The 17,878-nt window shown below is 41.8% G+C and overlaps 1 protein-coding gene across 1 annotated transcript in view; it reads left to right on the top strand.

Annotated features, from left to right (window-relative positions):
- The window catches only part of LOC117255300 (voltage-dependent T-type calcium channel subunit alpha-1I-like), a 386,243-nt gene that overhangs the window by 208,382 nt on the left and 159,983 nt on the right, over nucleotides 1-17,878 (top strand). Inside the window, exons 7-8 of the mRNA XM_078166400.1 lie at nucleotides 12,636-12,978; nucleotides 15,618-15,710. Coding sequence (XP_078022526.1) covers nucleotides 12,636-12,978; nucleotides 15,618-15,710 — 436 coding nt within the window. The remainder of the gene's footprint in view (nucleotides 1-12,635; nucleotides 12,979-15,617; nucleotides 15,711-17,878) is intronic.

Raw genomic sequence — 17,878 nt, forward strand, 5'->3', positions numbered from 1 at the left:
AGAAATTAGGTCTCTCTCTTTTTCTCCCTTCCTCTCTCTCTCAAGTGCCAATATAATAAGGCTGATTGCAAACCCAAATTTGCACAAAGCAAATATCATTATCTCTTGAGTCAATTCTGTCACTTAATTAAAAACCGACACCCTCTTTCTTTCACCCTCCCAACCTTGTCGACCCCCCCTTTGCAATCTCTGCTACACTGTGTCAGATCGCTAAAATCATTTTAGCATGGATGCAGGACGCTATGGGCACTTCTGGTCCATGTAATCATGTGGTTCTAACAAAAAAGTTTTGCAGAGAAACGAAAGATAGGAATGAGAAAGAAAGTAATTGAGTGGGGGGAGATATGAAAGAGGCATTCCAAGGGTGCTCATACAGAGTACAACATTACTCAAAACCATTGATTACACTAAGTGCGTTTACATGGACAGTTTAACTCCCTTTTCATTCGGAATGAAAGTTCATTCCTATTAAAAGTGATCTTGTAAACACGTAATTCGGAATGAAAATGGCCAATACGATTGAAAATTCATTTCGATGTAAGGGGCTGGAATATTCCATTTCTAATTCTGAATGAAAGAATTTCTCGCACTTGCATACACTCATTCCTCTTTAAGTTCATTCTGGTCTTTCTGCGCATGCTCGTTTCCTTGCCCTTCTGGCACGATGACGTATAGCACGCATAGCAATGGGCTGAGATAGAGCAGTCGGACTCGTTGCACTCACCGCTTTCCATTCGCCACAGCACGCTCTTCTATCTCCCTTCTTCGACCTTCTACCTCCCTTCTCCTCCTCAACAGACAAAGCATTAGCAGAACAAGGTTGTTGTCATACTGCTGCTTCAAGAATATAAGCAAAACAAGCCCGAAAAAGGCACTAAGAACGACGTCGTCAAGCATCTTGTTATCAGGAGCAAGGACTACAGTGTTTTCTTCCGGTAAACGTAAACACGTAACATCCGCCCCGCATCCAATCAGAAACCTTCCCTGCCCCAAACCTTGTGTGGACCCGAATAAAGGCAATTAAACTGATCTCCGTGTAAACCCTCATTCAGAATGAATATTTCTCATGTAAACTACCTGGAAAAACTTTAATATCGAATGAGTTCATTAGATTTATTTCATTCCAAATAAGAAGCCACCATGTAACCGCACCCACTGACAGTTAACTAGCCTACATACTGTCTTTGTAAAAAAAAAAAAAAGGACCCCAAAGGTGAACATATTTCCACAAAAATACAAAACTTTTGCATTAACCCTCTGAAAACGGACCTCCAACGGGCAGCCATGGGGATTGCTGTTTTCACACTTATGTTTAAAACTGATCCAAAATTTAAAAAAAAAAAAGAATCTATAATAGCTAGAGCATTAATTTTATTTGCAGCAAAAAGCGAAAACATCTGTCTTTTGCACTATCACATTGTCCTATTGGAATGATGTCATGACATTATCCTATAAGCGGTCCAGAAGATGGTAAATAGATGCAGTGACGCCACAGTAATATGGCTGCAGGAGATTGTTCATCCTTTTTAAAACCAATCTAAAATCTAAAATGACATCATTATGCTGTACAGTTTCAACAATGGTGAGTTTATTTTAATTTATTTATGACACTGTTTCAATACTTTTATCAATTATCATGGTTTATTGACTTACATAACCTTTTAGCTTTTAGGTTGTACAGATCTTTGGGACATGACAAATATTTTTACTGCAAATCAAAACAGCTTTGCTCTCTGCTTATAAAAATGAGCACCCCTCAAAAACAAAAAATTAACATAGTTCAGATAACTTATGGAGTGTTAAGTAATATTTTTGTCACATTTCTACATTTAAAAATATTTTGGATCAACATGTTTTATGTGTTTATTTTTTCAAATATTATGAATATTGTTTTATGGTTTTTAAATTTCTGACATAATTTCAATACTTTTATCAATTTGTATGGTTTATTGATTTACACACCCTTTTAGCTTAGCTTGCACAGATTTTAGGGATGTGAAGCGTTTGAAGATATTCCAATAAATTACATTACAATAATACCAACATATGCACTGGCAGACCATTTCTACGCCCGAGTCTGAAGGGTTAAATCATGAACTGTCTTCAGAAGAGGACAAAGGCAAGGACGGAAGCCTGGATACTTTACTGCAAACCTCCAGTTGTGCTCATATGACATCAGCCGATGTTGCAACATGCCGTCTGATCAAGCTGTCAACTCATCAGAATCCACACGTGCCACCAAAGCAGCTGTCAGCAGACTGTCATTTCACTTGTTGCACAATAAATGGAAACATCCAGGTAAATGAACAAACTAGCCCGCCTGCAGTGACAGTTAGACCTACACAAAATAGCAAGCCAGTGTGCAGGAATGTCTGTGTTGCTTGGCAACAGTTCAGTCGCAGTCCAGTTGCAGAAATGTTTGTGTTGGTAGAGCCAAAAAAAAAAAAAAAAAGATTGAACAATGAAATCCTAACTTGTTGGCGCTTGTAGAACTGTTGATTAAAAGCAGAATCACACTCAAGGTCATGCTGTTGTGCCGAGATTTTGTTTAGAATTTTTTTTGAAGATAAGGAAACGATCATGGTTATGATTAAAAGAAGGCAGCGTTGGCTGGTAGATGTACACAGGATGTATAAGAATGGCCCAATGTCACCAAGTGACAGTGATATTTTTCCACTTTTTTTATGTGTGATAGAGTTACTATTCTTCCAAATGACTCCCCTGCCTCCGCATCAGTGAAGTAAAACATCACTTAAGAGTTTTCAGGACTCTCCACGGGGCCCAGACCCCAAGCTGTGCTGTGGGGAAGCAACAGTCTCGCTTAGTTTCACTGAATCAACCTCTGTTGTCTCATTTGAGGAGACAAGTTGGACCCGCTGACCTGTTTTCTTGTGTTCTTCCAATGAAACATCTCTTTTTTTTCCACTACTCTTTTCAGTTGACTCTACTCTTACTTTGTATAATCCTGCATGGTGTGTGTGTGAAGAATCACTTCCTGCTGTGTGCACACACACACACAGTCACACATATCCTCCTTTTCTGCACACTTTCCCAAAGCACACACACTTGCGAGGATGTGCATATATGCATGCACACACAATCACACTCCCCCATTGACAGAAAGACTGAATAGCCCCAGCAGGGTGTCTTGGGTTTCTGAGAAGGTCTAAGCTTTAGGATGCTAATAATGCGAAGCAGGTGTACTATACCTTTATCTCCCTGCTACCTCTAACCTTTAGAGTTTGACAACAGGAGGCTCTTTGCTTTTTTCTATATCCTTTCACCTTTTCACTTGGCCTCTGTCCCTTTCTGTGGGGTGAAATCTTATTTGGTGCATGTGTGAGAGCGTTACTGTTGCGAAGGTATTGCATGGTATTTCCAGGACGAATGTTCTGTATCTCGGTGGCTGCGGGCTGTTTATTTTGGTGAAAGTGTCAGAAATTCAATTACTCCTCTGTCATGTTGCTTCAAAGTCAGAGGAGTGCAAATGCTATTGTCGATTTAGGGCGGCTACCAAAACACTCACTGCTCTCTGCTTGTGCTTCACTTGTCTGGGTGTTTTTTTTGTTTGTAATACCGCATCTATTTGTGTGCAGTAGCAGAGGCAACAGCAGTCAATCACAAGTCAAAATCCTTCAACTTCAACCCATAAAACTGTGCATGCTCTGGTGATTTCACACAGCTACGTTTGATTACATTCTCATACTCCATGAACCACACCATGGCTCCCTTGCAAGATAACTTAATAGATACGATATAATGTGGCTTACAACAAAACTGCCATTTGAAAGAGATCAATTTTCAAGTCGCAACAACCACAAATTTAGTTGTATTATTAAAACTGACTTTGCAAACATTTGCAATAGTCTCCCAATTTATGAAATAACATTGTCTGAAGATAAGATACTTTATTTACCCCCTTGCAGAATCTTTTCTTGGGCTCAACATCGTTACAATTATTGATATAATAAAACACATAAAGTCAGTATTCATGCATTCAACAAAAAATACAATACACCAATAAAACTGATACAACACCAAAAAAAGTAAAAATGCCAAAGTAACCACTACTATAACAAAATCAGGGAGTGCAGCAAAATGCCACCAACCTACTTTTGTTTATACAGAATGTGCCTTTTTCGGGGTAATGAGGGGCGTGAGCAAGTAACAAAACATGTAGCTCAGTGTGTGACGTAACCAGTGATGTGGGAGGGAAGCCACGGCTGGTCAGGCGGCGATTCTCTCGTAAATCGGCCCGTCCTTCACCGTCCCCGTCATTTGACGGTTAATGGCCTCTTTGTTTGTGAGGACAAGGAGGGCGCGCAATGCCTTGTCTCTCCAGTTGCTCATCTTTACAGTGTCTGTCAGGTTTGTGTTTCCCTCTAGCTACTAGCCGCTCGCTAATTCCTGCTATCAGCTGTTTTCTGTTTATCCACCGCCAGTGGGTCGCACGTGCAGTGTCATCAACAGCTCCTCCCACAAGTCATCAACAGCCCCTCCCGTGGTGGAAGGGCGCCTCGGTCTTTTTAAACTAAAAATTGAAATTGATAAGAATTGGAATTATGTAGTTGGAAGTGCCTTTACTGACATCTTAGTTTTATTCTAGAAAATCAGTGTTATGTCCTTCGGTCATTTCACGCAGTTGGTTTTGAGAGCACTGATGCAAATGGTTCACCAAACCACACCACCTTGAAGGAAAACTGATTAGATGAGATTAGACATATCAAAATGCTTTGATGCTGTCTCAGTTTGAGTGTTAATGCATGTGTTCTGCGGAGCATTTGTTCAGTGTGGGGACAGCAGGGTGACTTCTCTGAATTTCTTTAAAATTAGCAAATGAATAAATAAAATAGAATAAAATAACCATCAGTAATGGGTTATGATGACTCTCTTCATGTCCCCTGGTGACAGCAGAAGAAAATAGTAAGTCCGAATTAGGAGCTGAAAGCTCAGCAGGTGTTGTTTGTTCCCAAATATCTCTATGATTAAGAGTACAGCTAATACCACTGTGAAAACAGAGCTCAGACAATAACTGGGATTTGGTCGGTGGTGAGCGAGAGCCCCGGGGAGACCAAATCCGTGGCCAAGCGTTTGATTAGGCCAGTTTGGCTGCACAGAGGAGTGGGCTGGACTGCAGTCCCTGCTGCCGAGCCCAGAGAGAAAATAATGATCTGATGAGAAGCTTTGGGGTAGGCCATCACCATGGTAACCAATTCAGAGATGAGATGGAGAGGGGATGTAATCATCAGATGTCCTGACCCACCTGAGTTAATTTCAGTAATGTCATCCAGTGTTGGAAAAACATGTACACAAGATTATTATTTTTTTCTTGACGACAAAGCTGATGTAAACCATGCGCGGCGGTTTTAAATCAGACCACAGAGTGTTTCCATGAACAAAAGAGAGTGGTCTAAAACACAGACCTTTGGCTGGTGTCGTTGCTGTCATCAGTCCGTCTCCTCAGGTGCGAAATGACTGCTGTCTGTCTGACGCTGTCTGGTGGTGGACATAATCACCTCAGTATACAGAAACGCACAGCTGATGTCCAATCTGATAATGAGCTCTGCTGTCGCTGGAAGTTGACTCGGTCGTGTGCAGAGGTGGGGATTAGTGGATGGGTCGTACGCTGGGAAGAAGAGCAGAATAAGTGGGTGGACAGTCACGTTTTTCTGATGTTTATTTGCTGGCCTTTGGTTAGCAACGAGACAAAAATACAGACAGCAGAAGTCACAGGTGATCAACAGGAAATCATATCTGGGAACATGTTCATAAGGATGCACACTGTAATGCAGCCTCTCTCTTCTTGGCACAAAGAGTGCTATTAGAAAGTGAACAATTAAACTCCCATATAACTTTGCTGAGATAATGTCTTTGAAATGTGAGTGCTGAGCAGGAGGCCTAGGGGAACAGAGAGATGAATAGAGAGGTATTTGACATTTGATATGTATATTTTCTTAATTAATGCAAGGTTCATATCACATCGGATGCACAATCTGCTCAGTGATAAAACAAATACCACCTTAAAGTTTTAATTAAAACTACAGCCTATCACAGCCACTTGTAGCTTCTGATATCTCCCACCTGGCAGCATGAGCTGGATAAGTCTCAGAAATGCAGCAGTTTCACAGTGGTGGTACAGGATATTATTAAAACAGTAAGATTCCACCAACTTAAAATCCCCTGCTTATGAAATCCAGCAATATCTGTTGCAGTTTACTTGAAAATGGTTTGTTTGTAAGTGTTTACTTGCCCTCCCGTGTGTTGTTTCCACTAAAGAAGATTCATAAAGGCGTACAGAGAGGAGCGGAGTTTGTTGATAATTATCATTTTTCACCATAAAGTGGCAATTACATACCATCCTTTGCTTTTACTTAGTTTGATAAGCAGAGCATATCAGCCGCTTGAGATCCACATGTCACAACAGGAAATCTCAAAAGTGCGTAGCAGGAATCACATGCAAGTAATACACCAAAATAAATGATTTAATTAGTATTACAACACTAATTTATACATTTATACAACACATATTTATCATTTAGGTGTTAAATAAAGCTGGAAACATACTGTCCTGACTGCTTTAGCCCTGTGTTTTGTTTAGTTAATCAGCTCTACTTGGCCAGGAAAGACACTGGCCGCTGTGGTTATCACTTAATTGCACTCTCAGGAATAAAGACCTGAAAAACAAATAGAAAGTGAACACATAAACAACAGTCTTGTTCAACAAAGTGCACAATTAATGACGCACTAGAACAAGACTTCAGCACTTAGGAGAAGAGAGGAAGAGAACGGTGGTATCTTGAGAGTCAGCAGCACTCCACAACAGGCTGACAAACCCACAACCCAGCCTTTGAACGTTGTTCTAAGTTTTTCTGGCTTAAGAGTTAGCTAACATTTCCTTTTACACACATCCAGAATCACATTACTTTTCATTTTGAGTAGAATTTCTGACCCCCTGAGAAATATAAGTCCAATATTTACTCGCCTAGAAAAAAACAATGTATGTCTCTTTCATTAATAGATGTTCCACCTCCTTCTCGTCTGACATTTCAACACATTCTCACTGCGACCTTGTGTCATATCAACATGTGGTCATGGGCTTTCCATGTCGAGATAGGACATGCAAGGTACCCTGGGTACTTTGGTTGTTGACGTTCTGGGATGCCACGTCAGCTTCAGCCTGTTACATGTGTTGTCTGTTTTCAAATTACACTTCCGTTTTCACAGCAAATGTACAGTTTGCCTAAAGTCTCCTTCACAATAAATGCATTACATCGGTACAACCCCGCAAATTGATTATTTTTCCTTCAACAACAAACACACATGGTTATGTTTGGCCAACACATGCATGTGGTTGGGTAAAGGGAGCAAAAGCAGATGGTTGGGTTTCAGACAAAAGATCGGGGTTTGGCTTTACAGTCTTACGGGTCGCGAATACCGACCTCCCAGCTGAAAGTTAGTGGTTGTTGGACCAACCCACCCCCTCTTATGTCATCCCTACTTGGACTTCTGCTGCCTTAACTTTCATTATTGTCCCACCGCATTTCCACTGATGACTCTGGGTGGCTTTTTCATCGGTGTCTGACCCTGGGAATCTCTGCCCAAGTGTTGGATTTCAAGGACTTAGGTGTGAGACTGGGTTGGACATTTGGTGCTGGTCAGGCAGCTCAGGGTTTTTTTTTTGGGGGGGGGGGGGTTCAAAGACCAGTGGAAACAGTACAATAAATGTTCTGTGAAGTAAAAACAACAAGCTAAAAGAAAGAAAAAGTTTAGTAAGGGAGAGTATATCTGTTCTCAGAGTCCTACATGTCCAGGGTCTGACTTTCCTAGGGTCATATGTTCCTAGGGGTCTTTGTTCTCAGGATCTAATGTTTGCATGGTCCTATGTTCCCAGAGTCTTATTTTCTAAGGATCCTACATCCCAAGGTCTTATTTTCCCAGGATCCTATGTTCCCTGGTTCCTATGTTTTCACGATTGTATGTTCTTCGCAACCTATTTTCCCAGGGTCCTATATTGTCATGGCCCTATCTTCCCAAAGTCCTATGTTCCCAGGGTATTATTTTCCCAGGATCTTGTGTTCCCGGGTTCCTGTGTTTCCATAACCCTATGTTCTCAGGGTCATATGTTGCCAGGGTCTTATATTCTCATGGCCCTATCTTCCCAGGGTCCTATATTCTCATGGCTCTATCTTCCCAGGGTCCTATATTCTAATGGCCCTATCTTCCCAGGGTCCTATATTCTCATGGCCCTATCTTCCCAGGGTCCTATATTCTCATGGCCCTATCTTCCCAGGGTCTTATATTCTCATGGTCCTATCTTCCCAGGGTCCTATATTCTCATGGCCCTATCTTCCCAGGGTCTTATATTCTCATGGCCCTATCTTCCCACGGTCTTATATTCTAATGGCTCTATCTTCCCAGGGTCCTATATTCTAATGGCCCTACCTTTCCAGGGTCTTATATTCTCATGGCCCTATCTTCCCAGGGTCCTATATTCTCATGGTCCTATCTTCCCAGGGTCTTATATTCTCATGGTCCTATCTTCCCAGGGTCTTATATTCTCATGGCCCTATCTTCCCAGGATCCTATATTCTCATGGCCCTATCTTCCCAGGGTCTTATATTCTAATGGCCCTGCCTTCCCAGGGTCTTATATTCTCATGGCCCTATCTTCCTAGGGTCCTATATTCTAATGGCCCTACCTTCCCAGGCTCCTATATTCTCATGGCCCTATCTTCCCAGGCTCCTATATTCTCATGGCCCTATCTTCCCAGGCTCCTATTTTCTAATGGCCCTACCTTCCCAGGGTCTTATATTCTCATGGCCCTATCTTCCCAGGGTCCTATATTCTAATGGCCCTACCTTCCCCCAGGCTCCTATATTCTCATGGCCCTATCTTCCCAGGCTCCTATATTCTCATGGCCCTATCTTCCCAGGGTCCTATATTCTAACGGCCCTACCTTCCCAGGGTCTTATATTCTCATGGCCCTATCTTCCCAGGGTCCTATATTCTCATGGTCCTATCTTCCCAGGCTCCTATATTCTCATGGCCCTATCTTCCCAGAGTTTATATTCTCATGGCCCTATCTTCCCAGGCTCCTATATTCTCATGGTCCTATCTTCCCAGGCTCCTATATTCTCATGGTCCTATCTTCCCAGGGTCCTATATTCTCATGGCCCTATCTTCCCAGAGTTTATATTCTCATGGCCCTATCTTCCCAGGCTCCTATATTCTCATGGTCCTATCTTCCCAGGCTCCTATATTCTCATGGTCCTATCCTCCCAGGCTCCTATATTCTCATGGCCCTATGTTCCCAGGGTCCTATGTTCAATTTTCTTTTGACACACATTAACCCTCCCATTGGGTTTGGATCAAATTTAACCCATTTTAAGTGAAACTATGTCAGAAAATTGTTCAAGTTAACCCATGTCATACTAAGTGAATACAGAGCTGGGGAACATAGGACTGTGGGAACATGTGACCCTTTGTAATGTTCCTATCTGGATCCATATAGATTTGGGAAACATAGGACCCTGAGAACAGGGATATGATATTATTTGTCTGATCTTCTCTTCTGATTCTTAGGTGCAAAAAGCTTTCTTCCTAAAATGTCTTACTTTTTCTTTAATGCATAGAAAATCCTCGGTGAGTTGACCTTTATCTATAAAAGCTGAATAGATTAACCAACCAAAATGTTATATGAGACAGCAACTTTCTATCCTAGTGGTAGTTACATTTATATCAAAATGCCTTTTTTTGGACTCCAAGACATGCTTGTGAAACATTTGGGTTAGGATTTCATCACTGATATGATGGAAAAAGAGGTGAACCTGGTCAGAAATATCCAGAGCTACACTGCCAGCTAATCTAAAAAAAGGCTGTGGCTCTCCTCAGGTCAGGGGGCTTGATAATAGCTTCTATTCAGTACAGCACAATACAGAGAGACAGAGTTGGTGAAAGAGATACAAAGAGTGTGGCAAAGACGTAGACTGAGTGTGAGACAGGGTAGTACTCGCAACGCCGCTTCCATGGAGCCTTCTCAAATACCAGGTCAGATGTAATTGCTAGCTAACGTCTGCATTCATCTGTATCCCTTTCTCCGGCATGCCCTTTAAATAGCAGCCCACTCTCAGATTAAAGTGAGATCACAAAGAGCTGTTCTGTGTCTTTAGCGCCTACCTTGCTCTTTTTGTAACGGCAGGGCAAACACATTTACTGTCTCTCGTCTCTTTTTGCCTTGTATATTATTCTTGTTTGTTTGTCTTACCCCGTCTTGCTATCCCTCTTTATTGATTCAGTTTTTGATTTATTCCCTTCCCTTTATTTGTCTTGTATCTTTTCTTTCTTGTTTTTTGACTTGCCTCAATTTCGCCATCTATTTTTCTACACTTTCCCTTTCCCTATGGCTTCCTTCTGTCCTTCTTGTCTTTCTTTTCTTCCCTTGCTTCTTTCTTTATATGGCATTTCACTGTGTTCTCCTCCTTTTGGCATCCATTTTATCGTATACAATTTCTCCTGTCTTATATTATTTCTTCTTTGCATCATCCAGTGTGCTTTCCTCAGTTGTGGCCTCTGTTTCATACTTGTGTGTCTTCCTCTCTTTCTCACCTTCCTTCCTTCTCTTTCACCTCCATATTTGAATGCCGAAAGCTGAACTCTCTCTGGAATTCATTTAACCAAGTGATGGTGCTCCTTTTGGCCGACTCTTCTGTCTGTCTCCCTGTAAAAGCCCTGACATACCAAATCAGCTGCAAAGAAATAACACTGACAAGCCCAACTGATCAAACACTATGTGAAGCTTCGTGCTGCTTCACCTCTTGCGTTAAAGGCTGCACTTTAACGCCTTTCAAAAAAACTCCAGTTGACAGCCAGCTGGGCTGCATGTATGTTGTGTGCGGGTGTGAGAGGGAATAAACTTGTCAGGATCCTGTATTTGCAGTCCAAAGAATATCACAGAAAGACAAACAAAACAAACTAAGCAGCCATTTTCACGCCTCTGTGAATTTGATTCAGTAGTTTATGCTTGGAAGATAGCATCAATTTTTGCTTCGCACTGGTGTTTTTCAGCCTATGGTATGTTTGACAGCCTTCATTTTTGAGTCTGTTTGTCGAAGGAGAAAAAAGGGTAGAAACAAAAAATAAGATAACACATAAATGGGTGAAATTGGTGATTTGCTAGACTGAGCACACACAGGCTGTCTCCAACTGATAGAAACAAATATGAGTAGAATGCAGTCGACGATGCCAGACACATTACAAAAAGTACAGGAAATGGTCAACCACAGACACACAGCTGACAGTCTCCGTCAGAAAGCCGACTGTATCAGCTTGGTGTGTCAGAGTTAACGTGTCTCCATCACTACCTTTCTGTTTCTCTCCGTCTGTGTGCCTCTGGTGTCATTTTCTTTCAATTTTACCATTACAAACATAATCATCTCCCCGCGTATGTGTCTTTCACTCGCTAACTCTCTCTGTCTCTCCATCCTTTCATCCACTCATCTCTCTGTCTGCGATCATTATATTCTCTGCTTTCAGTTCACACCACACAAATGCTGAAAATAGCCATGAAGGACAAGTGGTTTGTGTAAAATACCCATAGAAAAACGGCTTTTATTCACACACACACACATGTATTGCATGATTTTATTTATGGCATCTCTGCACTTGCTGGGCTTGAAATTGATTTTCAAATTTTACTGATTACTCATCAAGCACAGTCATAGTTTACGCCCGGCCTCAATTTGCAGTATATCACAAACCTTTTACAGCCTTGACTATGAGTCACTGTTTAAAACTAGACAAAGAAACAAGCTGACTCCTCTTTGGAATTTTAGAACTGAAATATCACAGCTTTTTAAATGTACTTTTAGTCTTACCTGTATTTTCATATCAAATTTAAGCAAGAAAACATTGGTTGGTATGATGTTTACATCCTTTAAGTGGCCGCCAACTTAGATTCTCACAATTATTTGGCCAATTTAGTCTAATAGTAAGAAGATAGACTTTATTGAAGATATTCTTTATTAATCCTCGAGGGAAAATTCAATTTATTCACTCTGTTGTCATATATACACAGGACTGGAATACACACACATGCACAAACAGGACCAATGCATGCATTACATAGAGAGATGTCAGAGTGAGGGGGCTTCCCATGGACAGACACCCCAAACAGATTGGGGTTTGGTGCCTTGCTCAAGGGCACCGCGGCAGTGCTCAGGAGGCAAACTGGCAACTCTCCAGCTACCAGTCCACACTCCATATCTGGTCAGGACAGGGACTTGATCCGGTGACCCTCGGGTTCCCAACCAAATAGACTCAGCTACTGCTGCCCCACTGTTGAGATTTTTGGAAGTGGGGTTGTATGGGGTACTTATCCATAGTCAGTGTGTTACTTACAGTGGGTGGCGGTTGGCACACCCCCAGTTTGGCGAGTCAGCAAGGGGTACCAACACAGAAGCTTAGCAATGTACTGCAGTGGATGGGGGTCAGCAATAACATGTATTTTCGACACTCAAAAAAAAAATTATCAGTTTAAGTGTACGCTGAATTTTTTTTTTTTTTTTTTTGTCAATGCCTTAATGTAAGTCAGCCTCTTCCAACATGGGACTCACTAGCTTCTCCCTTGACACTTCCAGCACTACGGGTATCACTCTGCCTCGGCCATACTACATGGCTGACGAAGATGACGAGCGACCCTTCATCTGCTCCCTGCCAGTTGACAATGGCATCATGTCCTGTTCTGATGTCCCTGCCCGCCGCGGAGGAGGCAGGGCGTGCTGCCTGGACAAAGACGATGCCCTGTACCGTCAGTCACTGGGCCTGAGCCCTGAGCCTCTGGCCAATGGCAGTGTCAGTGTGGCAGGGCTCTGTGTCAACTGGAACCAGTACTACACCAGGTGTCACACTGGGTACAGCAACCCCCACAAAGGAGCCATCAACTTTGACAACATCGCCTATGCCTGGATTGTCATCTTCCAGGTGAGGATTTTGGTAAACTTGGTACCAACCAGGCTGATTTGTTTTTGGTCCAAACCCGCCTTTTAACCACTTTCTGATTCTAGATTTTCACACTTGATGATGGTGTATAACCTTGGTTCTAACTTTCTACTGTAGGTGGGCTCAAGATGTTAAATGAGCCATACCCAAGAGATCCATGGAACAAGAACCTTGCAGTATATTCAGCAATCATTTCATGGACAGCGGCAACGTAAATGCAACTTAAATGTCCTGTCACTGCAAAAGTTCATATCAAAACAGCTTTGCAAGTTATTAGGAATACAGATCAGATATAGAACTTTCAAACTGTACAACATAAACATTAAAAATGGGTTTGAATTTCCCGTTTGAATGTTGTATTGTTGCCTTCAAATGGAACTTGTGAGCTTGTGGTTGCAGCATGGAAAGCAATGTACCCCCAACACGTTCTCATCCCAAGTCGTCACATATTGCCTTTTTGTCAGTGGCCTTTCACGTCTACATATTACTCACTAGGTATCCTCCTGTGACTGCTGTTGACATTTAGAGATGCTGCAACCAACGCCAGGACGTCAACAAAAGCACGTGGTTCGGTTTAGGCAACAAAGGCATGTGGTTAGGATTACAAAAAAGACATCATGATTTGGCTCTACATTCATACAGGAAGCAAACACGGGGCTCCAGTATGAATGTACGGAGTTAATTGGATCAATCCACCACCCCTCCCTGTAGGGCGGTTTGACTGACGCCAAAATCACTGACAAAGCACCAGTATTTGATGACTTTTGAATGAGAACGGACGGGTACTCCGTTTGCTTGCGGTTAAGTTGTGAAAAGATTGCTGCTAGGCAACGGTAACTCGAGTGCTACTGTTGGCTAACAATTTAGCAATTCTTATATTCTTATATTAACTCTGAGCTTTAAGAAAAGTTCCGCTTAGGCGACGGTGAATACCACAAGAGGGGAGGATCATAAGGACTTTTCTGGTGAACACTATGAACATGATCCTAATTGAAGTCAGCCTATGTGAACCTCATCAACTGAGAGGAAGTAAACATGGACCCAAGCTGCCAACTAGCAATCCAGTTTCAGTCAAATGGTCTATATACCAGTTACACAAAACATGGAGGCAGTTCAGGACAAATGAAAAAGTTGACTAAATTTTAGATTTGCATTGAGCTTAACAGTGTCTCCATATATTCTTTCCTTCCTGGTCCACATATCCTTGTTTGCTTGGTGATACATGTCTCTGGAAAACATTGTGCAAAAATCAGAAAGAAAATAATGATGATGATGAAAGAGGATGAAACTTTCCCTATAACAGCATCAAAATAAAATGCTTCTTAAATTCAGGCTGTATTGAAGCTCAGGACTGTGCAATATGTTAAGTTATTTGGGGAAAACAATTTCCCACTTTTTGGTGTAGGGTTAAAAGAGAAGATCGATATCACTTTAGCACTTTAGTTTATGTTCGCTCAAAGACTGGAAACAGGAAACAGCTAGCCCTGCTTTGTCCAAAGGTAACAGCACCTCAAAAGCTCACTAGGAAATACAGTATGTTACATCTTATTTGCTTACGTAAAACCAAACAATTCATCGTTACATAGGGAGGTTATGTGTCTATTCCTTGACCAGGAGCACTTGTCAGGTAACCACTGGAGACTCAGATCAAGAAATAGTTCAGTACACAATCATCTGTAAAATCACCATTTTATGGGATCAAATCGTGATTTTTAAACTTCTGTTTCTGAAAGTAAAATTCAAGTTTTTAAAAAGGTTTTTAGGCATACATTGTAAAGTTCAGATGGATCAGTCTGGCTTTTCCCTATTTAGCCTTAAGCTCTGTTTCCACCAAGCATTACAGTATAGTATGGTTCAGTTCGGTAAGCTTTTTTTTCCGTTTCCACTGTGAAAAGTTGTGGATGGTACCAATCAAACCGTTCCATACCGTTCCCATTTTTGGTCCCCCCTCTGTTGGGGTACCTAGCACACAGATCTGGTACTAAAAGGTGGAGCTGTGAACACTGCAGTCTGTTGATTGGTCAATAGTCAACGATAAGTCTTGCTCAGGGCTGAGTTGTGGCTGGTTTTGAGGCTTTTGTAACCACTGTTCATACTGTGGAGAGTTTTACATATATTAGTAAACTAATAATAAAATGAAAGGATGTTTTGCTGCCTCTGGCAGCAGCTGTAGACTGAGAAAAAATAATTCACTGGGCCAACTGCCGACGACTTTCAAGGTTCAACGTTAACTTGTAATGTTCCTCAGTGCATGACTTGACATGAATTCATCAGCACATCCTAAATTTCACTATGACAACTTTAACCAGCAGTATGTGACAACAAACCTGCCCACATTTAAGAGTACTGTTTGCAGTGAAAACACTAGGGTCTAGGTACCATGTCTGATGGGTTACTTTTGTTGCATAGGTAGGTACCGTTTCAGGTACCGTACGAAAAGTGTTTGGTGGAAACGGGGCTTTGTATTTTGCAGACAGACATGAGATTGGTATCGATGTTCTCATCTAACTTTGCTGCCAGAGAGCAACTCTTCCTTTAACATGTGTATTTCAATCCATAGAGCAGAATTCTTGTGCATGAAATTATTGTTTATTCACTGTGATCTCTCCCCTCGACTGTAGGTGATCACTCTTGAAGGCTGGGTGGAAATCATGTACTATGTGATGGATGCTCACTCCTTCTACAACTTCATCTACTTCATCCTACTGATTATTGTAAGTTATATTCATACACATTCAGTACAGGAAGTGTGCATACTGTAGGGCTGGGTGATCAATATCATCATAATGCTGCACACACACACACACACACACACACACACACACACACACACACAGGGAAGTTGTAGTTTCTGCAGTCAGCCAATTTACATACTTTTAGATTCCCTGTTTCTGTTGCAAAGCTACAAGTGACTGCAATGAAAAGCTGCCACTACTCTCTCTCTCACCTGCATGCCACTGCACACACATGTACACACACATATACACACACACACACACATACACGGCTGTCAGTGTTGTAGTGAAAGCTGAGCTGAAATCCCTGGAGAATCCCCCTTTTGTTCTGATAAAACACTTTTTAATTCCAATCCTTTAGCTTCTGTCTCTGCATGTGTGCTGCAGTGTGTGTGTATGCTTTTGTATGTAAGCGCTGATGCTTGTTCCCCTCAGTATATTTCTTTTTTAGCCTGTCAGAGTGTGTGTGAGCGTGTGTGTGTGTGTGTGTGTGTGTGTGTGTGTGTGTGTGTGTGTGTGTGTGTAAGTGTTATCATAATGCAGTGTGACTGCCGGTCCTGGTTACTTCCCTAACCCAGAGGCTGTCTTGTCTTTTTTATTACACTTTTAATTGCCTGCCTTCAGATCCAAGCACAAGCTCTGCCTCTCTTTTCCTCTCCTCTTGTGTCACCAACACTCCCTTCCTTTCTTACTCCTTCATTTCGTCTTCCATTACTCTCTACATCTGTCTATCTCCTTAAATCTGCCAATCTCTGCTACTTGCCACCTTACCTTTCTTATCATTTCTCGCCATCTATCAAGCCTTGAGTCTGATAACACATCCTTCCATCCCTCCCTCATTCATCCCCCTTTGCCTCCCTTACACCCTCTGTGTCTCACTCTTTTTTCCTTAACCTCCTTTCACCTCCTGGCTCCGTTCATCCACACCCCACCTGCCTTCGTTTTATCTTCCTTTTCTCGCTGAGCAGTATACTGGGTATCATTCATGCATCCATCACTCTACACATTATTCTCAGTCACGCGGAAACACACACATGCACGTGCAAGCAGGCACGCAAACACAAATCCACTTATCAATACACAGTAAAATGTGCCAAAAGCATGATTAGCGTTCCTATGGAAGCCCAGTATTAATGTGAAATGATGTTTTGACCTATCACTAGGCCCTGCAGTGGGTATCAGGCTGTGCTGTTGTAAATCTACTGGGCCCCATGACAGGCGACACCATTCTCTAGCCCTGAACTAACATACATTTAAGCTGCCTTTAAAGTCTACTCTCAATAAAACAAAGAGCAGACACCTGGCAGCTCAATCACAAGAAAATATGTTTACATTTCTGCAAACCATAGACATGTTAAATTTGCACATTATTGTGTAAGGGATATGCTGAAACTTTACATTTCAGTGCTGTGGTTGTAGTGTGGTTAGGTTTAGGCACAAATATCACTTGGTTATAAAAAGTAATGATGTCTCTGTATATAATAACTGCTTTACGTAGCACTACCATTAACGGGTCACTAAAAAACACCCAAGTTTGGAGCCCACAAAGCAGATGGACACATACTGATGGACCCCTACAAAAACCCCAAATTAGGAGCCTAAAAAGCAGATGGAAACATACTGACTAGTTGCTAAAAAAAACCCAAAAAAACACCCATTTTAAGTCTAAAAAGCCGCTGGGAAGACAATGACAGATCACAACAAAACACCAGAGTTTGGAACCTAAAGAGCCGCTGGAAAAACCCAGACAGGTTGCTACAAAACAACCAAGTTTGGGGCGTAGAAGGCAGATTGAAATATACCGATGGGTTGCTACAAATCACCCAAGTCTGGAGCCTATAGAGCCCCTGGAAAAACACAGATATGTCATCACAAAGCATGCACGTTTGAAGCCTAACAAGTAGATGAAAACATACTGATGATTCACTACAAAACACCCACATTTGAGCCTAAAAAACAGATGGTTGATAAAAAAACACCCATTCTGAGACTAAAATGCAGCAGGAAAGATACTGACAGGTTGCTACAAAACTCCTAGTTTTGGAGCCGTAAAGCTGCTGGAAAAGCACAAACAGGTCACAACAAAACACCCAAGTTCGGAGCCTAAAAAGCAGATGGAAACATACAGATGGGTTGCTACAAAACAC

Source organism: Epinephelus lanceolatus, chromosome 3 (assembly GCF_041903045.1).
Source record: "Epinephelus lanceolatus isolate andai-2023 chromosome 3, ASM4190304v1, whole genome shotgun sequence".
In the NCBI taxonomy this organism is placed as follows: domain Eukaryota; kingdom Metazoa; phylum Chordata; class Actinopteri; order Perciformes; family Serranidae; genus Epinephelus; species Epinephelus lanceolatus.